Here is a 26,144-nt window from a genome sequence, read left to right as displayed (position 1 = left end):
TTCTCTTAGAAAGACAAAGGACAAAGTTTGCATTGATTAGCTGCTGTAATGAGTTCATTTCATAAATACATTTAAAATCTTGAAATTATTTAAAGTCCTTGATGTGGCAGTTGAATCTTGTTAACTACATAGCATGTCATTAAGCAACCTTGCTGCTTTACTCAAAAAGGGACTGTTCTGTGGCCATAAGTGAGCAGCAACTAAAAAAAAAATTTTGAGATGGAAAAATAGCAACTGAATATTAATGTTTCACAATGTTTCCAAATGTTGTAGAAGCAGGTCTTCTGTGAAACCACTCAATGTCACAGCCAAATTTAATGTCCTTCATTTTGCAGCTACGAGTGCACCATCAACTGTCTGTAGGATTAAAAATTGGATTTACTATTAATTGGGTCAAAACAGGGTTACTTATGGCCACAGCTGGTTACCGACAAGAGTAATTAGCTCTTTGCCCCTCGTTTTATGGGTCTCAGCCTCTAACTACACCTGAATTCAGCAAGCATGAATTTAGGAATACACATTCACGGAGGTACAACCACTGTGCCCTTCACTGATGCCTCTCAAAGGAAAAGGTGAAGAAAGTCTCAATGGGAGTTTATAACTTTTGCTTATTGATCTTTAGGACTATGACATTAAGAAGAATCTAACATTTTAAAATATTTTTGTTGTTAATACCTCCTTTCTGTTCAACTCTAAAGATCATATTCTTGGAATCTTTGGCAAAAACTTTAGCAAAATGAACAGCCTAAACTGGACCAGGAAACAATGAACTGAAACAATTAACTCATAACTCACCCTGTTATTAAAGATTATTATAGCACTATATATTTTTAAAGACAAGATGGACCTATGAGACTTTTACTTCTCTACATATGTAGAAGTGATAGTGTCTTCCCCTCAAAGGTCCAAAGAATTAAATTAGGACATTAATATTCAAAAGCAATTTGATTAAACCAAGTAGTTTGAAAGTACCCAGGAACACATTTCTAGTCGACCTTGTGTGTCAAAATAAAGATATTTATGTTATCTTTTAAAAGACTCATTTTCAAATATGATACCTGAATTACAAATCCAATGACATTTTTGAATGTCAAGAAATACTAAAGTAAACATTTTAGTATTATGGTACCCACAAAAGCTAACTTTTAACATTTCTAGCTAAGACTATTACAAATAAAAAAATAATCACGATCTAACAGAAAATAAACTGCTAATTCCCATGAGAATTTTTGAATCTGGAAAAATCCAATAAACAATAGTACTTATAAGTTTCTACTTATTTATAAAACTCACATGCAACAAAGTTTGTGCCTCAGGTAAGGTGCTGTAGCAGCAGTTCAGCACCTTACTTCTAGTTATATTTTCCACAAAATGCGTGGCTCTGGCCTTAAAATAAAATGCCCACAAAATAAAAAAAAATCCAAAATGTCAAAATATTAAAAGAATAAAAAGTCTATCCAAGTTTAGCTGATTTTAAATCTGCTTCTCTTTTGCAACTGTACAATGCCTTTACCAACAAATAAAAATCATCCTCGTTCAACTATTGCCATGGCCTTATATATAATATATGCATATGCCAAACACTCACAGGTAGCTACATTTACCATTTCCGGGGACAGACACTCACTTTGCCATTACTAAGTGAAAAATATGTCAACACTTTCTGCCCTAGCAAAAAAAAAACATGCAGTGAAAGGACTGATAAAGTTATTCATAACAAAGTTTGGCCAGACTTGATTCTACTGCTTCTCGTAAAGTTCCCCAGCCCAACATCATCAACACACTGTATAACTGAACTATGAACAAAGCAATCCATAATCCCATATGCAGAGAACTGTATGTCCATATACCCCTCATTCAATCATTGAATATCCTTAAAAGAATATAATAGTTACTCACTTTCAATGAATCAAAGCAGGCGATTACTCGTCCATTTTCAACTTGGCAGCTTTTCGAAGGATGTGCAAATTTACATTCCGTGTCTGGCCGTGAGCAAGTCCCCCTCTGGAACTCTCTACATACTTCCAGTGTTAGCCATTTTGTGTCCCGAATTGGTGTGACACTAACAGCCATGTTTAGATTTTACAGGTAGTTAAATGTTTCAGTGAAACCAACAAACCCAACCCCCCCCAAAAAAGAGCAACAACCAAAAAAAAAAAAAAAGCTGAACTGATGATGAAAATGTCCCCTCAAAATACTTTTCCCCACTCCCTGCTTTAAAAGTACATGGAAAATTGTGTCGTCAATATCAAGGAAAAGATCTCCCACTAGAAATTCACAGCATGAAACTGTTAATTCAAAGAGCTTTTGGTTTTTAGAGAAATACTAGGATTGTAAGTAGATGAATGTTTAAAAGTAGGGCCTGGTATCAGCCTTGTGCTCTCAGTAACCCCTTCCCAGTGCCAATTTGGAGCCCAAAATGCAAGCATGAAAACGTGGCAGACCCTTTGACACCGAATTTCCAAGCTGCTTTCAGCAAAGTTGTCTGAAAGGGAATCTCCTCACAGCTGAATTTGCAATGGAGTTTGGTGGTGCAATCGGTATTGATTAGTTTGGCATAGACAGATGCAGCAGTTTAGAGCAAAATCGAGAAAATGATTTTTTTTTTTCCTCCTTGATTTCCTGGCAGAAGATATCTTACTTTTTCAGCAAACTTTTCTTTTAACACTAAAGCAGCCTAGGGCAATGCCAGATACTTAGAGCTTTTCTCTTGATTATAAGTAGAAATGGGGGTGTCTGGGCTAGAGGTGGAGGGTGGATGTGCTGTCGTCACAGTCTAGCTGGCAGCAAGCAAGGCAAAAGCAGAGACTGCTCTAGAAGCGGTTCCAAGCAGCAGAGACGTCAGGAAAGGCACTTCTTAGTACCAACCTGTAGAAAAAAGAGATAGGTTAAGATTTACTAAGTAGCACTTCACTGATGTCCTACAGTATCACAACCTTGCCATGTGATACCAGACTAAGTAATATTCAAGTCAGCCTCTCTGTCTCTCTCTCCCACACATACACACACAAAATACTTACAGTGAGGCATATTGCAGCCAGCCATCGTAGATTTATTAAAAAAAGGGGCCGTTTCCCCTTGTGAAGCAATGCATGATAGAGAGATAACCAATCACAGATAGTGTTGCAGCAATATTCTGGGCAGAAAGCCAATAGTGTGGGTTGTCTTATGAAAGGTCGCGCCTGTCAGACGTTCATTACTATGCTATAAGCACAGAAAATGTCCATCAGATGTGACTTATTCCACTGCAAGAGGACGAGCATGTGGGTTTTGAATTTACCCAACATGCAGTTAGTGGACTAAACCATGTTAGTTTCAAAACAGCTTCTCAGACAAGTCTAAGCACTTGAAGATCATTACCGGGGAATAAAAAGCAAGGTTTAAAAATTGCAGCTGACTTCCAAGCTGCTTTCCCTCCGGCTCTGCACAGGGACGGGCACTGAACAGCCTGCTCCTGCTGTCCTGACACGTGAATAAAAAAGGAAAGGGGTGTTTACAAATGGTACATTCTCCTGACCTATCCAATTCACTTCCTTCTAAAGCCCAAGTCCTGCCCCTCCACTGAAAGCAGCACTCATACTGTAAAACTATTCCATTGAGCCCGCAGACACTTTGTCAATATATCACAGGCAGGCAACATATGAACAAAAGCATCCTTTATTCGTACATTTTTAAAGCAGAAGCTGAGGTCATGTGGGGAAAATAAGGAGTGCAGTGTTGTCAGTGTGTCTGGTAAATCTGAAGTCAACCTCAAGGGAGAAAGTGATTCCATCGCAGAAACATTAAATATTAAGTGAGCAATTTGATTTGAGCAGCGTGATGCACTTCAGAAGTACAATCCCAAACGAAGCTGGAGGGTGGGGGATGAGGAATCCCCTGTTGCCTGATGATCAGTTAACTCAGCACCACAAGACTACTTCTTAGAGCAGGGCATTTTTACTTTAAACAACTTACTTTCTCTATCAGGATTTTTCTTCTTCTTTTTTTTTTTGAATGTTGCCAATGAGGAAAATAAGGCTTTAAAAAGTAAAATTTTCACATTTTAAAGAGGCAATGACACAGTATGATAACTACTATTTGATGATACTTCTTCATGAGCCAAAAGTGCTCTATTGGCATATGGTATATTTATAATTTTCGGAAATTAAAGTATAGGATATAAATACATATGTATGTTAAAAAACACGAACATCCAGAACTTAAATTGTTTAAGATTAATATTGCCATTTTAACACTAATTTTCGTTTAAAAAACTACTTTCCAAAACTATTTGGAAAATACTACAGTAAGACTACAACTTTTGATAGAGATTAAAAAAATCAATCAAGCTTGCTGGATCATGCCTGTAATCCCCGCACTTTGGGAGGCTGAGGTGGGTGGATCACAAGGTCAGGAGTTCAAGACCAGCCTGGCCAACACGGTGAAACCCCATCTCTATTAAAAATACAAAAATTAGCCGGGCGTGGTGGTGGCACCTATAATCCCAGCTACTCAGGAGGCTGAGACAGAAGAATCACTTGAACCCGGGAGGCGGAAGCTGCAGAGAGCTGAGATTGCACCACTGCACTCCAGCCTGGGTGACAGAGCAAGACTTCTGTCTAAAAAAAAAATTTAAAAACCCATGGCTGGGCACAGTGGCTCATACCTGTAATCCCAGCACTTTGGGAGGCCAAGGCGGGCAGATCACAAGGTCAGGTGTTCAAGACCAACCTGGTCAACATGGCAAAACCCCGTCTCTAAAAATACTAAAATACAAAAAATTAGCCGGGCATGGTGGCGGGCACCTGTAATCCCAGCTCCTTGGGAGGCTGAGGCAGGAGAATCACTTAGAACCTGGAAGGTGGATGTTGCAGTCAGCCGAGATTGCGCCACTGCACTCCAGGCCGGACGACAGTTCGAGACTCCATCAAGAAGAAAAAAAAAAAAAAACCTCATCCCCAGTGTTCAAGAAATATTTTGGTTTTCAAAAAAGTTTCTAGGTCTTAATGCCAGTTTCTATTAAAAAAAAAAAAAACAAAAACAAAGGTCCAGTCATAAACCGTAAGCTGTGTCTATCTTCCTGAAACTTTGTTCTGCATTAAGAATTACTCAATGATTTCATGCCTTGAGAATGGACCACCTGCATGGTCAACAATCTCTTTAGTCCTTCTCTTCAGAATCTTCAAGTGCCTCACCTGTAACTATTTTCTTCCTCTAAAGCCAGCTAAGATGTCACTTCCTCCAAAAAGCTACCAAGATGTCATTATCCACCTCTCTGTCCATCCATATCTTAATACTGCCTTCTCTGAATTATCTCTGCACCTATGCCCTATACAGTGTTTTATTTTCTTATATATCTGACCCACTAGACCATATGTTTTTAAGGACAGAAAAAATACATTATTCATCTCGGTAACCCCATGGTTTAGTATAGTGATGCAAAATAGATGGAGTTCCGAAAATATTGGTAAGTTAAATTATCAATTACTGCATCAGGATTTGGATTACCTCTAGGGTACAAAATATACAAACACACACACATGAACACATATATGAATACAACACATGAACACACTCAAACATTTGAAAACACACACACACACACACACACACACAATCATTGCCTCTATAAATTATTATGTTCCAGGGTCACGTAGGCCTTTCACTGCCTCACAATCTAGCCCTGTCCTTGGACAGCTCCCTATCTCATTGCACACAGCAGCTTTTCTAAAACTTCATTACTCTTTCTCCATGTTCATTAGCAACAGTGGATAATAATATTATGTGTCATGAATATTTCATAGCCATAACAGTAGCCCTTAAGCATGAACTTTTTCTCACCTTCCTACCCACGAGTCTTTAACCTATCCTTCTGTATCTTTCTTGGTCTCCCAGTTCTCCCTCCTCCTGCCCACGGTTAAGCTTCCACAAGCCTCCACCTTGATTCATTCATTCTCAAGACCTAGTTCTTTTTCTGCCTCCTTTATATATGCACGCCCTGTCTTTCAGCAGTTCCTTCTCTTAGCTTCCAAATGTGCTGAAGAAACTCCAACATGTAGACAGTGACATGGCAGGAGGAAGAGGACCCTGCCCTGGCTAGCATCCTCCTCTCCCTAATGCACTTAATCCATCCTTCCCAGGCAAATATCTAAACAGTCATCTACCATGCTGTTTTTCTGCTTCTTCCTTTCCCATTCACTTCTGAATCCTTATCAGTCTGACTTTCACACCCGTTACTTTACTGCTCAGCAAAGGTCATCAATGCTGTTGGGAAAGCCAAGTCCAAAGACTATGTTTTGTTCTTGCCTTTACTTGACCCGTAACATGATTTACAACTCCCTCTTTCTTGAACCTTTCCCTTTTAACAAACCGACACATTTTATCTTGTTGCTTCTCCCAGTGCTATACCTCTTGTATCCCCCCTGGAGAGGAGTTGCTGAGGGTTCCTGGCAGGTGCCAAGACATGTGTGAGCTCCTGGGACTTGATACATGCTAACTCCCTGTTTGGTTTGACACACACTTCCTCACCCCTGCAACTTGGCAAATTCCTTCTCCTTGTTTAAATTGCTGTTCAAAAATCACCTTCTCTATAGGACTGGGTCAACTATGCTAAACATTATTCCATCTCCGAATGTTTTTGGTACTTTGTATCTCTTCGTACCTCTCCCCCTCAATGTTATATATGCCCTGACAACAGGGTGTAGGTCCAGTGTCCCCCATTACACAGTTCTTGGAACATAACAGATCTTTTTTAAAAACGTTTGATAAATGAGTAAACTTCATGCATACTTACAGAAATAAACATGTTTGGGAGAATGTGGTCCCAACACTGACGAAATAGATTATTTAATCATGATCTATGGCATCCAGACAATATATGTAAGAAGACTGATACCCCAAGAAATATCTGCATTGCTTGGTAGTCATATCTAAATACAACTAAAAATTAATTTCTAGAGTTGATTATTTTTCCTTTTTGCCAGGTTACAGACAATCCCTCAAGTACAAAATATATTTTGATTACTAAAATGCTTGCAAATCAGTGTTCTGATTATATTTATTTTCTGTAGCAGAGAAATTCTATTTACTTCAAAAGTGCTATTGAAAGCATTGTAAACATAGATTTGTACCATTTAATTGTAAAGGATATAGACAAGGATGATAACCCAAATATTAATAATTAGTTCAGGCATAGACACTGAACAATTAAAACAGATACTGGCCATTATGCATTAGTCTAGCTGGACCTGATAATGTATGTGCCTGCCCTTGAAATAGGGCACTGTGGGTAACAAACTCAAATTATATCCTATAGATCAATTTCACTAAACTGCTGATATCAGATTATTGTTTAATATTCCTTCTTTATATTAAAAAAAGAATTTCAAAAAATGGAAATCTCTTTTGGTAAATTAAGATTTTATAGAATTTGGATCAATATTGAATTCACAAAACATTACTTTAAGTAATGGGGTTTGTTCTATAGATAGATATAATGTTTAAAGATATGTGGGTAATGTCCAGATTGTGAGAATTCTTGCAAACATATTTGGCCTAAAATAAATTTTGTCTGTAAATAATTATTAAAGGAAAGATTTCTACTAACGGGTACATTGCTTCTGAGGTAAATATCTGACCTATATTTCAATACATTATAATAAACTTCTCTGAACAACAAAAATATTGTAAGAATCAAACTTAAGGCCGGGCACGGTGGCTCACGCCTGTAATCCTAGCACTTTGGGAGGCCGAGGCAGGCAGATCACGAGGTCAGGAGATCAAGATCATCCTGGCTAAGACGGTGAAACCCCGTCTCTACTAAAAAATACAAAAAATTAGCCGGGCGTGGTGGCAGGCGCCTGTAGTCCCAGCTACTCGGGAGGCTGAGGCAGGAGAATGGTGTGAACCCGGGAGGCAGCGCTTGCAGTGAGCCGAGATCACGCCACAGCACTCCAGCCTGGGTGACAGAGCGAGACTCCGCCTCAAAAAAAAAAAAAGAATCGAACTTAAAAATCTGAATAATAGCTGACAGCAGTCCCTCTTTAACCTACTGATCACATTACAAACGCTATAGTTTCTTGCTTTATCTGACATCATCTACAACACTAATATTCTGTCACAAGAACCAATTTCTTTTTGAATGATATCAGAAATCATGTATATATTCTACTTTAAGATAAATATAAGGGAGAAAATAAAAAGGAAAGAAATGAAAATTTGAAATGACAGAGATAATAAAAACCGAGAAAAGGATAAAGAAGAATGAAATTATTCTTATTCTTTCAACAATTATTCTTAAAAATTACATATATATATGGCTTCATATGAATGCCTATTTAAGAGTCACATACCTACTGCTATAGAAGACAATGAGATGCTTACAAGGTATGAAAATGAAATTCTCTTTTGGAGAACTGGATGGCCTCTATGAGCAAGGTTAAATTTCTTGCTCACATATGTTTACTAATCATTGCAAAAGTTCTTCTAAAGCAAATACAGGCAATCAGTCCAGTCACATCCCAGAGTAGTTAGCTGGTAATTTTTTTATTTAATATGCTTTTAATGTTGATATAAGGTATATATTGAGGAAGTTAACTAAGTAATTTTTTGAGGTCCTTTATTATGATTTTTGTTTATTAAGATAGTTTCAATCTAACTGAAAGAGATAGCTAACTTCACCCTGTAAGTTTGGAGTTGATAAGAAAGAACCCCTTGCCCAAAACCACAACTTCTTCCCCTGGCTCACTGGTGTCAACAAGTCCATAATTAGCAATGCAGTTCTTTAGTAAACTAAGTTTGCTCACACAATTATTCCCAGGGTTTGTCCCAAATATTAACAGAGATTTCCACATACAAACAACCAACTTAGCATTTCTGGAGGCTGTACAGCCATCTCTGTATTCACTAAGGTGCTAAGTAGAGTAACAAAGATGTTATATATTATATGGGAAGAACTGTCATCTGAATGACAGTTCAGCCTTCAGCACTATTCAACTCCACACAGCAAAAAGCAGAGGTAAGTATTTCTCAGTGAGGGGTAAACACACTACCAGCAGTACCCATGGCAATTTCAGGCGATGCACAAACAACATAATTTTAACAGATGGATTAGAATGCTAAAACTAGTGTGTCTGGTCTGTGATTCCATCAGTATTATAACTTAGGAAGAAATTAAAGTTTAATTTACAAATTTAAAGGGCCGGGCACCGTGGCTCACGCCTGTAATCCAACACTTTGGGAGGCTGAAGTGGAGGATTGCTTGAGGCCAGGTGTTCGAGACCAGCCTGAACAACATAGTAGGACCCTATATCTACAAAAAATACAAAAATTAGCCAGGCAGGTGACAAATGCCTGTAGTCCCAGCTACTTAGGAGGCTGAGGCAGGAGGACTGCTTGAGCACAGGATGTCAAGGCTGCAGTAAGCCATGATCACACCACTGCACTCCAACCTGGGCAACAGAGTGAGACCCTGTCTGAAAAAAAAAAGCAGTATTAATTAAATAAATTTTTAAAAAAGATTTAAAGAATATATACATATACACACGCATATACCTAACAGACTATATATAAATAAAAGTCATGAAGGAGATATGTAAATGACTAAGTTTTAGCAATACTGCAAAGAAAAAGATAACTTTCAATCACACATCCTCTGGAACGGCATAGAGACTGCCAATGTGGCCTGCTGATCTCCCACATTTCAGACTAGCTGCTGCCAAGAAAGGAAGATTGTGTTTACTAACTCAAGTAAGTAATCTAAGCTCTGTCGAAGCAGTCTTTTAGAATTCTGATCCATTCAACAGTTTGGTTCCCTAAATCACCTAGTGGTCTACTGTAGGAAGGATAATGAAGGAGTGTTAGTTAGGTGACACACTACTGCCAAAGATTAGAATTCCAGAGGCAACTAAACTGCATTCAAATTAGAAAATGATTGTTGATCCTTAAGTATTTATATTTAGGACAAAACAGAACATAAAGCTTCTATATAGACAATGATTTAAAAGTGAATTTTGAATTAATTCCTATATCAGGCAAAATTTTAAAAAATGTAATAGGTTTTAGCTCACTAGAAGATAATTATCACAATGAATCACTGCACTTTGCATACTAGCTCTATACCCCAATAGGCCTTCATCCAAGTCCCTACTGCAAAGTTATCTTCTCCACCATCCAAAGCACCCAACCTTCTGTTCCTCCCAACAGCAGTCCAGACTCGTTTTGAGAGAAGTACATAACATTACACTTCCAGCCAGAGCAACACAGTGAGACCCCATCTCTACAGAAAACAAATTTTAAAAAATTAGCCACACATGATGGCATGTGCTTGTGGTCCCGGTAACTTGGGAGGCTGAAATGGGAGTACTGCTTGAGCCCAGGAGTTCAAGATATGAAGATAAGTTATGACTGAGCCACTGCACTCTAGCCTAGGTAACAGAGTGAGACCTCGTCTCAAAAAACAAAACAAACAAAAAAACCCCACCTAATACTACGTAGTACTGTGAATAAAGCAGAGTAATATTACACACTTAACTCGCTATCTGCTTATCATTTGCCTTTGCCACAAAAATGTAAGCTCCATGAGAGAATGCAGTGGTTACGCTAGTTCTCCATTAATAGAAACAGATCACCAAAACAGTGCCTGGCCCAGAGGAAGCAAACAATTAATATTTGTGGTATGACTGAATATTTTTCTTAGTATATCAGACTAGTTTGTATTTTCGACAAATTACAATGCTTAAGCTATATGGTTTAGTATATTGGAGATGTCACCTTTATAAGTGAATGAAACCAGCATCAAACGTCACTCATTGGAAAGAGAACATGAGGCGATGAAGTTAAAATAGCAACATATTTAAATACCTCCTTGATTATGAAGTTGAAGAAAGATATTTTGAGCCACGGAATATTCGAAACAGATTTATGTGGCTTTGCAAATTTAAAATATTTAAATAATTATCTGTGAAATTCTGACAGAACCGGTCTTCAATTCCAGCAAAAGAAACACTGAATTTTTTCTGATGCTATTCAAAGAGGAAGTATTTTAACATTTCCTTCTACAAGAAGGTATAATGAGATAAAACTGTGAATGCTACTTAATTGTTCTACAAGAAAAAGCACTACTCCTAATTAGTGTTTTATTTACCTATATATTACATAAAGACATTATCTTGTTAGCCTCAGGTAGACATATCCGATCTGTCCATATCATTTAATATTTCAAAATAGTAAATAGGGAATCAGAACACAGACTACAGCAAAATTTAAAATGCTGTTATGTGCTCAATAGCTAAATGGTAGAAAAATCAAATCTCATCATCTTGGCAATTTTCAGGAAGAATGGTACAGTGACCCAACCCGAGTCTCTCAATGTAGAACTAACACAACAAAAATGTGAATGCTAAATGAAATGCAATACACAGTAATACTGTTATTCCCGTTACAATGCCCTGATTATAGACTTTGATTCTAAAGCTTACTTAAATGAGTATTATTTTATTTGACACAGTAACTAAGGGCCAAAATCATAGTTTTCATATTTAACCACTGTATCTTCTGAACATCACCAAGCTTCTTGCTGAGGTTGGTGGCACCTCTGCCTAAAACATTTAAAATACGATGCTCACTGCTTAAATAATGGTAGCAAATTCATCTGTGCATCCCTAATGACATTATTGCACAACACAAAAATAAGTATGAAGTTAATTGATCACAGAACTAAGAAAATATTTCCACAGCACCTCATACATTGGTGAAATTTGCTGCATTTTGTACCTCTTTGCCCCTCTATTCCAACTTTCCCTCTCACACAGAAATCATTCTCACAACCAATAGTTATAAGATCTTCTCCATAATTAACCTATGTTTTTTTCCTATTTTAGCAGACTCAAGTAGGATAAATTACAAAATCAACATGTGAAAAAAATGACAGATATAATTTTTAAAAAAACCTGCCAAAAATATAAAGCATATCTCATTAGGATCAAACTTAATAGTTGCCACACTGTTCAGAATTTCTAAAAATTTAATGTGATAATTGCCCTCAATACTACTCACTAAATCTGACTACAGAAGCTTTAGCTTAACAAATAGAATTTGAATTTCCAAATCTCTGATTTTAAACCTGGCATGATAACCTCAATCAGGAAAATTGTATTAGCTTATTTATATCGAATATGGCCCAAAATACGTAATTATTAATCATTATGAAAAAAGGTATATAAAAATCTATGCCTATAAATAAATAAAAAGACCTAAAATAATTATTCTTCAGAATACAATGACTAAAACCAATTACGAATGAATATGGAATTGCTTGAATGTATCCTAAAAAAACAAATTAGTGAACTTCTCATGACACAACATAATACACAAATATTTCCTCCATTCCATATAATCAGTAAAAGTCCCTATTATTTCACTAACATATTTCTTATTCCAAACTTACAAATACTCAAGCCACACAGGTGCTACACAGTTTAACATTACAATCCTATGGATATTTCTATTGACTTACACAACTGACCTTAAGGATTACTTTTTAATGAATAATCTCAAACATACTTTTAAAAAATATACCAATGTTAATGGAATATATTCCTCATAATAATATATATTCTTCATAACAAGATACCTCAGTTTAACTTGACTTTTTTTCAAAAAAAGTAACAAATTCACATATGCTCACAAACAAGAATAATGTTTTCACTGACTAACAGTGACTCAAGACCCGGTTGTTTTTCCCTGGTTTAAAAGACTAAGATACGCCACAAAACAAAGACATGCATTGACAACTCCTATTTTCACTTCAATGTAACTTAAATATCCTTTGAAGAAGGTTTCACATAATTCACATACCTAACTGGGTCCAGAGATTAAAGAACAAATTATGTTAATATTCTACAATATAAAATATATTAATGATCTTTCTATGTCAATAGAAACAGATCAATATAATTACTTGTTAACAATTATATACTACTCCACTATATGTCCATTTTGTTATCAGTAGTCAACTAAGTTAATGCCCACTTTTCACTCTTTTAATCAATGCTGAAATTACATATAAAAAGCTATGCTTATATTTGAGTGATTTTAATAATAAAAATCCTTAGAACATGAAGTGTATTCATATATGTATTAACTTTGAACCAGAATAAAAAAACTTTAAGAAAACCTTTACCGATATGTACTTCCACCAAGAGTCAATAACATATTTTTCTATATTTGTTAAGCCTATGCTGTACTTTATCTACACTGTAAATTTCTCTGTGGGAACATGCAAAAAAAGTACGTCTGTTTTCCTATAAATAGAAATGAAAGCCTGTTTTTGTATTTTTCCAAAATATTTTCAACTGTTCGCCCTCATATAGCAGCTAATCAATGGAAACATTTGTAAAATCAGTTTTTCAACTCCTGTTGCATCAAAACGTAGCATTTCATTCCTAAAACAATCACAGTATTTGCATGTTGTAATTATTTACAAAGAAACAGAGGCTGGAATTTGGAATAAATGTTTGGGTTGACAGAGTATCAAAACAGACAATAAATACTTTATTGTTATTTTCTTATTAACAAAAAGAAAATGTGTAGTTTTAAGAATCTGCAGGGCATGTTGTATTTGGGAAATCTCTGACAACACTATGTCATAAGAGTAAGGGAATGCTTTTTTTAATACATTTTATCTACAAGTGTCAGAAAATAACTGCTACCCCTTCCTTTTTTAGATGCTAATTGATTAAAGGAAATGGTTTCTGACAACTGCTATACATAATGCAAAGCATTATCAAACTAGCTAAGGCACAAAAGAACTCTGGAAAACTCATGTAGGCCCAAGCATATTTTCCCATGTAGTAATTTTCCCTGAGGCTGGGGTTCCACTTGTAGTCATTCCTGAGTCAGGAGTGGGGAGTCTCCCTGAAGCAGCATGCGCTTCTAATTGAAATAACCAAGATAGGTATATACTCTGGTATGATTATGCCTTTGCATGTATGTCCTCTTGGAAAATAAAAACATTCCGCCCTCACTTTGTCCTCCTCAAACTCTCTTTCTTAGTTATTAAATAACAGTCTACAGAATAAAGTACCTGAAAGTGAATTTTTAAAAGACTTCAAATACGGTTGGTTGGCAGAATGTGAGCATTTCCAATGCTTTTATTTTGACAGTGTGATTTTACCATGTTGTCAGAGTATAAATAAAGTTAGGCTTCTCGGGAGAGGAGATCAAAGATTTTATTATTACAAATTTGTACTTTCAAAAGAGAATGCATATTGAACAGAAACTATAAGGGAGCATGAGATTTAGTTCCTTTGCTAAACCTTTTTCTTAATTATTTTAATTGCATATAAGGTTCTGTGCATTCTGGAAAAGCTGTAACAAGGAAACACAAAGAATAAACTACATCCTTTTAATGAGACAGCGATTAAAGTTCTGCATGTTTCCATCAGCATCATATGCTCTTAAAAAGTAATGACCAGCTTTCCACAGCAAATCAGAATGCAATCGTAGCTAGCTAATAAACTGAAATAATTGTAAATTGTTTATTAACAGTAACATTTGTTTCTCTGGGATACTGATGCTCCAGAAAGATTATTGGATTATCTGAATCAGTCACTCGTGGGTAACTTTTAAAAATATATACTGTTCCTGGGACCTACCCTAGGCCTACTGAAGATAGAAACCAGGAATCTACGTTTTCCCAGGTTATTTTTAATTCCATTAAATTTTGGCAACCGTAATCAATCAAGGCTAAAATATTACTCTTCCAGAGATTGCTTAGTGTGTTTCTACCCTATAACTTTACCTAAGAAACCAGAGTATCTTCTCTGATAAAATGGCCTGTTTAAAGATTTGGTGCCACGATCTTCGATTATATTCTATCAACTACTTCGGTAAACTAGTATGCTTATAAAATGTTACAAAAAAGCTCTGTTATGATTATTAATATTATTTTAAATCATGCATGCCACTGCACATCACTCTAAGATACTACACCATATACAACCTTTTTTTTTTTTTTTTTGAGACGGAGTCTCACACTGTCGCCCACGCTGGAGTGCAGTGGTGCGATCTCGGCTCACTGCAAGCTCCACTTGGGTTCATGCCATTCTCCTGCCTCAGCCTCCTAAATAGCTGGGACTACAGGCACCTGCCACCACGCCCAGCTAATTTTTGTATTTTCAGTAGAGACGGGGTTTCACCGTGTTAGCCAGGATGGTCTCAATCTCCTGACCTCGTGATCCACCCGCCTCGGCCTCCCAAAGTGCTGGGATTACAGGCGTGAGCCACCATGCCCGGCCACCATATACAACTATTAATCATGCCTCAAACCATTTATGTTTTAGTTCTGCCCAGCAGTTCACTACAACTTAGCATGCAAAAGCTACTTCACTGGTAAAAAAATCCCTCACAACATTTAAAGGAATACATTGGACAAATTAAAAGAGCAATCATGTAGCAATCTCAAAACTTTCCATACTTTCCTATCTAATGTCTAATGAACTATCATATAAAATCACAAATAAAATGCTTTACAGATTGTGATATTTAGGTTCCTTATTTATTGCCTATAATAAGAACAATTTATAACAATAAAATTATTTTGCAAAGAAGATAAACGAGGAACCTATTCAACCTACAAAATATAATTATTTATATTATAAAATATAATTATTTATAATATAAATAAAATATAATTAAATGTTTATATTATAAATAAAATATAATTAAATATGTATATTATAAATAAAATATAAAATAAGGATTAATGTGTGTATGTGTGTGCCCCCAAAGAATAAGGAAAAACATTTACATTGGATTTAGTCAAATTGTTTTCTTCATATACAACAAAAACCTAGTACTTGGAATTTAAATTAAAGTAAAACCTCTGTGTTAAAGTTAATAGGGGGAAAAAGAACCACTTTTATCCTGGATAAAACTAAAAATGTATGCTCCTTCATTACATAATGCCCCTTAAAAAGATTAATTTTTGAAAAGTTGGCTTGTGCTACATTCTATACATGTACTGAGCTTTCTTTCTGGCTTACACATAAAATCTGCAAGGTGTTCATTTGGTTCTTTAATTAAAAAAAAAAAGTTTCAGGATGGACACAGTGGCTCATACCTGTAATCGCAGCATTTTGAGAGACCAAGGCGGGAGTACTGCTTGAGCCCAAGAGTTCGAGACCAGCCTGAACAACACAGTGAGACCTCCGTCTCTACAGAAAATACCAGGCACGGTGGTGCATGCCTGCAGTACCAGCTACTTGGGAGGCTGAGGTAGGGGGATTGTTTGAGCCCGGGAGGCCGCAGTAAGATGAGATCATGCCACTGCACTCCAGCCTGGGCAACAGAGGGAGACCCTGTCTCAAAAAAAAATTGAAAAAAAAAAAAAGTTCCAACTGAAGAATCCAAGCACAGAAATTTACTTTTCCCCCAACAACTTATACATTCTATTATTCAAAAATAGCAAATAATATTTTATATGTTGACATACAATTTATTTTCATCCTAATTACTATTTGTTCCTCACAACTCTAAGAGATGGTTGGTTATATTATTTTGCTCATTTGTGAACAAATAAATTGAGGCTTGAATGGTTAAATGACTGACCTATTAAACTCCCTACGCTAAATAAATGGAAGAACCAGGACTCCAAATCAGCTTTTCTGATTTCAAATGTAAAACTTCATTCACGACACATGCTAGCAATTTAATACCAAACTTGGTAGAAATGACAATGACTACTAATACACACAACTGAAGCCAAAAGAAGGGAGAGAGATAGGGGGTGAGTGGGATTTATTGGAGGTACCACTACTGCATTGCTTGTGTTTAGCTCAGAGTGAGGTGTGTGTAAGTGAAGGAGAAACCCCTGAATATTGATTCTAGAGAAGATAAGATGGTCTCTTTTACAGAGCTGAGAACGGATGCTATTGCTCTTTTATGTCCATGGGCTAGACACTAAACATTAATAATGTATACCTGGAGACAAGAAAATTCTACACTTCAGATACAAATATCTTCTCAATTAAGATTGTTAATCAATTTTGAATAGATTATGAAGTTCTAAATACTCAGTAGCTGATTTTGAAAGATTAATTGTCAAGGAAGTGGTTTTTGAGCATGATTTTTTAAATTTATTCATCAGCCCTCCGAGCAACAGGAGCCTACATTTTCTTCAGAGCTTTTCTTAGAGAAGCTTAAAATATGTCCGCGGAAAACTTCCACATAGGTAAAATGCAGTGCCGCTTTAAAAGTATAAAACTGATGTATGCTGACTATGCATACAGTAAGACTGATATAAACTACTAAAACAGTATTTGAAGAGCAATGAAGGAGAGAGAATACTGTCTGAAACATTTCAAAGCCATATAGTCAGGCCAATTTTTTATTAGGGTGGTGCAAAAGTAATTTCAGTTTTTGCAATCGTTTTTAAAACCGCAATTACTTTTGCACCAACCTAATTAACAGCTGATAAAACCATTAAACATCTGTCAGAAAGAAAGCACTGAGGATTTGAAATGGCATAAATAATTTTTTTCTTTTACATGTACCTAAAGCTGTTCTCTATTAATATTGGTTACTTTTTGGCACAGAGAAATCACAAATATTAAGTTGACTTATAAAAAGAAAACCCAAAGTCAAAACAATTAAAAAAATTACAATCTTGGTTCTGCTGCCTCAAAATATTTCCTGAGAAAAAACACAGGAGTGTGTTTCTCTAATTGTGCTTCTTTTTTTAGGTTTTCTTTCTTTGTTCCCCACTATCCTAGGAAAAGAAATGTTTTCCTTCAAGAAATTCAAATACATTCAACAGTAACTTTATTAAATGAATAAATATATTCATTAACAATATATAATACACATAAAATATGTGTATTGATTATATTAACTGTGTATTGACCACCTTTTACATGTAGCCTAGACATAGCGAGAATACTTGGATCCAGCCTTTAAGAATTTGATGTTTAATTAAAGGTATAAAACTAACACACAAATAACTATATATAAAAAAGAAAGCGAGAAGTACACAGTAGAAGTAACAAGAAAGCTTAGTAAGTTAAAAAGAGAGGTCAGGGGTAGTTTCAAAAGGGATAAGAAATGTAAGGTTGGTCTGGAAGGACAAGTTTCATTTGGTTAGAGACAAAAAGGAGTAGAAATCCAGACTGTAGAAATCCAGACAGTAATGGCAGGGATGTGGGAAAGCACTGCATATGAACACTGGGAAAACTGGTCTGTATGGAACACCTGTATGTAATGGGGCTGGAAGAAGATGACCCTGGAACTTTGGGCTGAAGCCAAATCAGTAAGGGCCTTAAAGGTAGGCTAAAGAATTCAGCCTTCACTTTTTAAGTAATTGGAATTCACCCATTCAAGACTTCACCCAAGGGCAGTCAGAATATTTAAACACCCAAAGGGCTAAGAATAAGACAGTATATGGGATCTGAAGAAATCTTATTAAATAAACTCGGGACTTTTTTACTTCCTAAAGCTTCTGCTTCAGTTGCCAGGAAGCTGAGAGATAAATTTAGTGCTCAATTTCATCTTAAGTACTTATTTCATTTCTTTGCCTTCTAATTGATTAAAAAAAACCAACAACAACAACAGTCCTATCTGATGCGCACTTTACTTTTGTAAGCTTGATGGGATATACATCACACGTAAATAAAATTAAAGTAACGTTTGTCTTGGTACCTGGGAAAGTTGTAGATGCAACACTTAGGTTTCAGAAGAGAAAAGGTAATTTATAATTTCCCCACCAAGTAAAGCTCATTCCTCAATAAATATTACAATGAAAGATGGCTGCATTGAATTAAAAAACCCAGTTACTGCAGTTGGTGATTGCTCTAAAATCTGCAAGCACTGGGTTCAGCAACCTATCTTCCTGCCTGGCTGTCCAGTTTGACCTTCCATGTGAATCTGTGCTCCTATCAGGATGCCAAAATGACCTTCTGAAACTTACAAGGCTTCCAAAGCTGCAGATATTTTCAGCTGTATCAGCCCTGGCTGTCACAGCATTCTGCATAGTGAGTGGCAAAACTGGAGCCTCCTGTACTGGCCTGACCTTTTAAACTCACAATATTTTGCTGCTGCTCAAAATGAGTTTTCTCTTCCCGTATTATTTTGTGATGCTATTTCTCTTGTTTATTTGTAAAGCATTGATTCTAAGCATAAAATGGCATTTTTCTTTACATGAAAATAAAATCCTTCCTTCATGCATAGTAAATCTAACATTGGTAGATGCTGTAAAATAAATATTTACTGGCATCTATAAATAATTTTTTTTAATTATTGAAAATCTTGTGGCAACAAAACCTAATAAAATGTCACTATTTCTGCAATGGCCAATTTGAAAATTGAGAGACGTCTAAATTTTATAACTGTTTACTATCTGTTTATGTTTACCATTATGTATTCAATATCTAGCACAGAGCCTAGAATATTAAAAATTCAAATTAATATTAGGTGAATGTAACAGAATCTGCATGTTTAATATATTTCATTTACCATAGTACTATTAAACTGAAATATAGGTGCTTAATTTTCTTGCCAAAAAATTAGTATATTAGCACAGAATCTTTAATCTGAATACACACACACACACACACACACACACACACACACACGTATCCCTAAGAATTCTTGGTACTTAAAGGTAAAATCATTTTCAAATCCATTGATATCAGGTCACTGACAAGCAGAAAACTGTTATATGAATAAGTTGAAACTTTAAATTTGCATAGGTATATTAGAATACCTTTATTTTGTTTCTACTTAGGGTCTGTGGATACCATATTTTCACAAGCCCACACTTGTATTCAATACAGGGAACCACAAAATGATATCAATATTTCAGAGCAAATTTGTCAACTAACTCATTAGTTGGAGAATGGATCCCTTAGCTTCATACATTTATTCTATTTCATTTTTAGCTACAACTTGTGTACTACTTCACAATCATTTATGGAATATATATATAGACACATAGGGATATGACACAAAAACATGCATACATACACACATGGACATGCTCTAACTACTAGGGATTTGGGGGGAAGTGAGAAAAGTTTATCGGAAATCTCCAAGTGAATGCAGAGCTATTAAATTTTCAATGATATGTTTGTCTATTTTAATGTTGGCAACAGATTTCTATGTTTTAGTGATGAAAAAATGAATTGGAGTACCCTAATATCTTCAATTATGCAGCTGAATAGATTACAAGAGCATTTGAAACTCTTTTGGGGCTCAAGGCACTTCTTAAAAGGTGCCATTCAGCAAAGCCATCCAACAGAGCAATTGACAGAGTGCTATGTCACTCAGAAGCGACATCAGAAACTTCACAGGTGGTAATGATTTTGAGTCTAAAAGTAGATTTTGCTGATCTTGGCGAGTGCTGGGGCAGAGGGTATTAGGTATGAGTAGAACTAATACTGAGCAAACCACACAGGCAGATTAGGCTATTTGATATATCCCTCCTTTTAAAGCTAGTGAAACTTCAAAGTCCATTCCAAAGTCTGCTCTTTTATGACCACAATGCTTAAAAAAAACCTCTTCCACATCTTATCTTCTTCACTGAGTCTTTCCAGAATTAACTTGGAGTAGGTCTCAAATCTACATGCAATGAGTATTAGTGTGCCTAATTCATACCATACTGATGGAAATAAACAAGCAGAAAAACAGCAAAACTCCTGGGTTGAGATCTCAGCTTTCACAGTACCTTACCATATGACCCTTGAGCAAATCCCCTAACCTTCATCTTTCCAAGCCTCAATCGTCTCACTTGCCAGAAAGGTAGCGATGCCTAAATCACACAGAATTGTGTAAGAGCTATGTGATCACACATGTAAAATAATAAGTTCTGATGAAGAAAGTAGCTATTTTAATAATTATTAGAATGGCTAAAGCTCGAGTCTTTTGTTGTTTTGCTTTTATTATTTCACTTACGAATAGGCCTTTTTCTATAGGCCATAAACTTCAGAAAATCAGAAACCATATTCTTAATTTGTCTTAAAAATTTCAATTAAAATCTTATAGTAAAACTTTATATGTAACGGGCTTTAAACAAATATTTATGATTAAAAATGAATAATAATAAGCAATAAAATCCTGAATTTTCTAACCTAGAATGCAGATTAAATCTTGGAAACAAGGAACACACACATCACAGCTGAATAGGGTCTTATAGAAGAACATGCACAGTTGCACTTCCACCATTTCAAAGTGGAAGCTAGCCTACAAAATACAGCTTTATTTCCTGTGCAGAAAGAAAAGCTGGAGGAAAAAGAGCATCATGTGCATATTTAAAATTCTCTGTCGGCCGGGCACGGTGGCTCACGCCTGTAATCCCGGCACTTTGGGAGGCCGAGGCGGGCAGATCACGAGGTCAGGAGATCGAGACCATCCTGGCTAACACAGTGAAACCCCGTCTCTACTAAAAATACAAAAAATTGGCCGGGCGAGGTGGCAGGCGCCTGTAGTCCCAGCTACTCGGGAGGCTGAGGCAGGAGAATGGCGTGAACCCCGGGGGGGTGGAGCCTGCAGTGAGCCAAGATCGCGCCACTGCACTCCAGCCTGGGCGACAGCGAGACTCTGTCTCAAAAAAACAAAAAAAAATTCTCTGTCATTAAAGTTAAATACAACTCACCTCTCTCTGATTTTTTTTTTTTTCTGTTAACATAAACGTTGTAGGCACTGAAACTTGGTTACCAATCCTGAGTGTTTTAATCCGCTTCCAATCAGGAATTTAGCATGAGGAAGATTCAGATGAACTGTATGTGCCCACCTTTCTCCAAAACTGCCAGCATCAGAAATAAATTAATTTCTTCTCTCTAGTCCAGGATGATACTATGCTGGCATCACACTTATTTACCAAATACTTGAACAGAAAAACTAAATGGTTTACGTATCGAATCACATCATTTTAATAAATTCTGAGTTGATTTTGTCTCTTCTCCAATATATACAAAGTATCTAAAGAGTTAACCTGTCTACCGAATGGTTTTAGGCAAATTCCACACTCTGCCCACAAACAGCCTATTCTTGGCTTCTTTGTGCCCACTTTGTTTTGCCCGTCCATTATTTGTGAATATTTCTATCACTATACTGGAAATTACTTTGAGAACAGGCACATCTTACCTCTTTTTCCTCCAAAGGATATAGCATGATACGTAGCACACTGACACTGCACTCAATATTTGCTAAATAAGGATGCTTTCTTTTGCAGCCAAAAGCAAAGACTTTCATTTTATATAAATAAATTTTTCTCTAAAACACATAATCACATAATTTTATTTGCTATATGTTATAAATAGCTCTATGAAGAGAGGAATTTGTTAGCAAAGTGACAGATCTCCAACAGCACAACTCTGCAATTAACAGCTTATCTTTTAAAGTCACGGGCTACATCACATGTAAAGTTACAGAGAGCAGAGAATGACGTATAAATTAGATGATGTAACATAAAAGCATAAAATAATCAAACAACCATGATCTATAAACTTTTGCCCCTATCATTTCTTGGTGAAAATTTCATAGTCTCACATTATTGGTGAGAAAATACATTGTCTTCAAACTTCACAAGCTTCCTCTGAGGGAATCCCAAATGGGTCTACCTACTGCCAAATGCACTAACATCATGATACTGCAACTCCATACCATATCTACTGAAGATGGGGGACCTAGTTTGTTTTATTTTTGTTTTTACAAATCCAAGAAACAGAGTATAAGCATTTGTCAAACTATACACCATTTGCAACCCATCATCAAAGCAATAAGATGAAAATACATTTGACAGCCTTTTAAATAAAATTTCTATCTTCTTGACTTCTGTCAGTTGTTGTATGGGCGACGTTTTAAAATTACTATGTCATAAACATGCCACACTCATTCCCAACAGAATCATGGGATGGGGAGGGATGGGGTTGGGCAATGCTGGTTTTGAAGTATGAAAAGACCTGGCTTCCGTTCAGTTCAGCTGATCACCAGCTATGTGGATTTAGGCAAATAAGATAACTTCTCTTAAGTCTGTGTCCTCTAAGAGGATGATGATTCCTGACTCACAGGCCCAATCCATTCACTGTCTACTATCACTACCAGGTTGTCTATCTTCATTCAATGTTTTTCCAAAAATAACATATGCTGGCAAGGCCTCACATAGAAAAGACGCTGCTCAAATATGGTAGCTTTCATCATTACTTCCACCTTATTCTTACTATGTCACTCCATATTCCGAAAAGAATGCCTAATCTTTGGGCCTATGACAGATGCCCCCTCTTCCCCACAGCATTCCCTGGCCATTCAGTTCCACAAAAACTTCCTTCTTTGAATTTCCTTCCCTCTTTCAGTTTCCTCCTTTGGTACTAACTTGTACAGTGCCTTGCATTGTTAAGTTTTCAAGTCTTTCTCCTCAACTCAATTATATGTCAAAGACACTATGTAATTATACTTTCGATCCCCCTCTTGTGACCTACTACAATCCTTTGACTTTAAACGTGCTCAGAATATGTTTGTTAATTGATTATTTAGCAAAACACAAAAGACGAATTGATTCCTCTATGACCTGATTGTTAACATGGCAAAGTAATGTTTTAAGGGAAAAGACCTCAGCACTTAGTAAACTTTAATCAACTACAGAGGAATGGGCATAATACTATTCTTCCTAAATTAATTGCTCCCAATAAAATATTTACTTTTAAAATCTGAGTCCTCAAAACTATATCGCTCTGAGAAAGTCATTTCCCATAGGCAATTTTCAGCAAATGTGGTCCCCCAGAAAGTATTATGCAGAATTCTACATGAGTATATTTTTTCTAAAGTCTTTCCTATTGAAGTATATATTTTTCTATTGTTAGGCACTTCTCAAATTATTTTTTGGAAAGGTCATGCAATGCTTCAGAGAGACTACTCCTGGATCAAAGATGTTCTTGTATCCTCCATTGTTCACTTTTGCTACGTTTATCAAATCTCTTAAAAGTCTTTTGGAAGAGGTACCTAAGACCAAATGCCTTATCTGAATGCCACTAGGTAGACAATGCAGTTTTCCCTGAATGTTATAGCAGTGAAGTTCAAATAATGGCTCAAAATACTTTGGAATAAATTTGTCTAGTTAAAATTAGCCCAATGACAGAATAATAAAGAAGGTAAAGAATGTCCAATACTACTTAATCTTAGTTACTTAAAAATTAGCATTTTCTAAGCATTATCTTAATGACATAACTAAATAGATTTTCACCATACTATATAGCACAAGGCAAAAACTAGATAGGAAAGAAAGGCTAATAATAGAAAAAGGCATGTAATAAGTGTGACTTTCACATAATACTAACAAAGGCAAAATAAAATACTGTCAACATTATTCTCTAGTTTATAGAAACATGCTATATTTAAAGACATAGTGTAATTTCTGTATTATTTTTATGGACACAGGCAATCTAAATAACTAATAAGTTGTAAATGTTTATAAATAGAATATTTTTCTTGAAAACTGTCTTGATTTCACGGGAATTTTTCTCTGTATATTAAATAAAACATTATCAATGTTCTGACATTTTCTTTTTAAACTATTTTAAACCATTTATTTGTAAAAAGCTTGTAAGGACCTCAAACTAAAAAGACATGTAAGTATTCCAATAAAGCTTTCTACTCTGTTTGAAATATAACTATCCTCCTAGTCCAGATAACCAATAACCAAATGCAGCTGTTTATTGATTCCTGTATGTACATCATTCTGTTTATAATAGTGACTGATCATTAAGGATTTTTAGTTCCAGGAAAAAGTATGCCCTGGTTATACTGATACCTTCCCTAAAATAGCAAGGTCTGAGAAGTATAAATGTCAGCCACATTGAGCACATTGCAAACTTGTTTTATCATGTATCTATCTGCCACCTTACCTTGTTTATCACTAAGGATAGGTTGCGCAAGCATTCTGAGCATGGACTTTAATAAGAGAGGAGAACTGCCTGGTTGACATTGAGACATTTCTCAGCAAATAACAAAATACGCCTAATGTTGAAATTATGTTTACTTTAAAATTACCAATTTGGGACAAAGAATTTGGTGACCTTTAGATCACCATCCAGTGCTTTAAAAGAGCTTGGCACAGAAATGAAATGTTTTAAGAAATTAACATATATCTTCTACTTAAGTTATAATCCCTGATAAAATACAATTTTAAATGTTTTTCACTTACTGATATTTTATATAATTCTTAAATAAGGAATTTTTGATTGATTAAAAGTTTTTAAATTCTTGCTGTATTTTAAAAATAACTGTTAATACCCCCATTGCCTTTAATATCCACATCCAGTCAGTTGGTACATCCTATGCAGCCTAACCTTATCACATTTCTCTCAGCATACATGTCCTCCTTTTCATTCTAGGGCCACTCCCCTCATCTAGTCCCTCATCTCTGCTCTGTATAACCACAATCTCTACTTCATTCTATATGTGTCCTATACTTCCCCTATAAAATGTCACCAAAACACAACTCCTGTAAGGTTACTACCCTAAACACCAAGTGTCTGTTTATGTTCCACACTACGTATTATTAAACTTACTACCTGGTCATCAATGACCTCAAAAGGGTAACACCAATTTCCCTTGAACACCTGATTCCTCATTTCTTCCTATCCTATTAATGCTTCCCACCCCTCACCCCAGGCCTTTTCTCTCTATCCTCTTACTTTCTGCCCATTCTTCTGGAGTCTCTTCAAATGCTGTAGAAAGTACAAGTCTTTTAAAGTATTCCAAACGTTTATGTTCTCAAGCTCCTATCAGCATCCAAAATAAGTATTTTTAAAATCTGTTTTTATTCTTTTACATAGGAGCATGGATTCTAAAACTGGGCTACCTTGGTTCAACTCCTTATTGTGCTACTTATTAATTAAGTACCTTTGCACAATTAATTGGACTTGTCTGTGCCTCAGTTCCCCTATCTGTAAAATCAGGATATTAATAGTACCTATATAATAGGGTTGTTCTGAGGAATACATGAATTAATTATAAACCTTAGCTTAGCACATAGAAAGTATTCAAAAATGTTAGTAATCATGATTACTGCTATATTCTCATCATTATTCTTTATATATAATCAGTGGAGGCAAGACAAGAAAAACTGGTGAAAAACATGAACACTGGAAAAATAAAAATGACAAGCCTCATATTTC

The 26,144-nt window shown here is 35.8% G+C and overlaps 1 protein-coding gene across 25 annotated transcripts in view; it reads right to left on the bottom strand.

The window, feature by feature from the left end:
• Positions 1-26,144, bottom strand: part of MBNL1 (muscleblind like splicing regulator 1) — a 219,744-nt gene that overhangs the window by 164,180 nt on the left and 29,420 nt on the right. For 14 of the 25 annotated variants that reach the window (XM_058426390.1, XM_032173875.2, XM_032173882.2 and 11 more), the window contains exon 2: positions 1,900-2,868. The exons of 5 other annotated variants lie outside the window; for them this stretch is intronic. In XM_058426390.1, the coding sequence (XP_058282373.1) occupies positions 1,900-2,073 (174 nt within the window). In that variant the 5' untranslated portion in view covers positions 2,074-2,868. Of the gene's footprint in view, positions 1-1,899; positions 2,869-3,020; positions 3,545-26,144 lie in introns of those variants that run through there. 6 more of the 25 variants (XM_032173872.2, XM_032173885.2, XM_058426388.1 and 3 more) reach the window with 5 other exon arrangements.

The sequence above is a fragment of the Hylobates moloch genome, unplaced genomic scaffold (genome assembly GCF_009828535.3).
Source record: "Hylobates moloch isolate HMO894 unplaced genomic scaffold, HMol_V3 SCAFFOLD_13, whole genome shotgun sequence".
Classification (NCBI taxonomy): Eukaryota; Metazoa; Chordata; class Mammalia; order Primates; family Hylobatidae; genus Hylobates; species Hylobates moloch.
The sequence above is the reverse complement of the archived record's forward strand: the minus strand, read 5'-3'. Positions and strand labels throughout refer to the sequence as shown.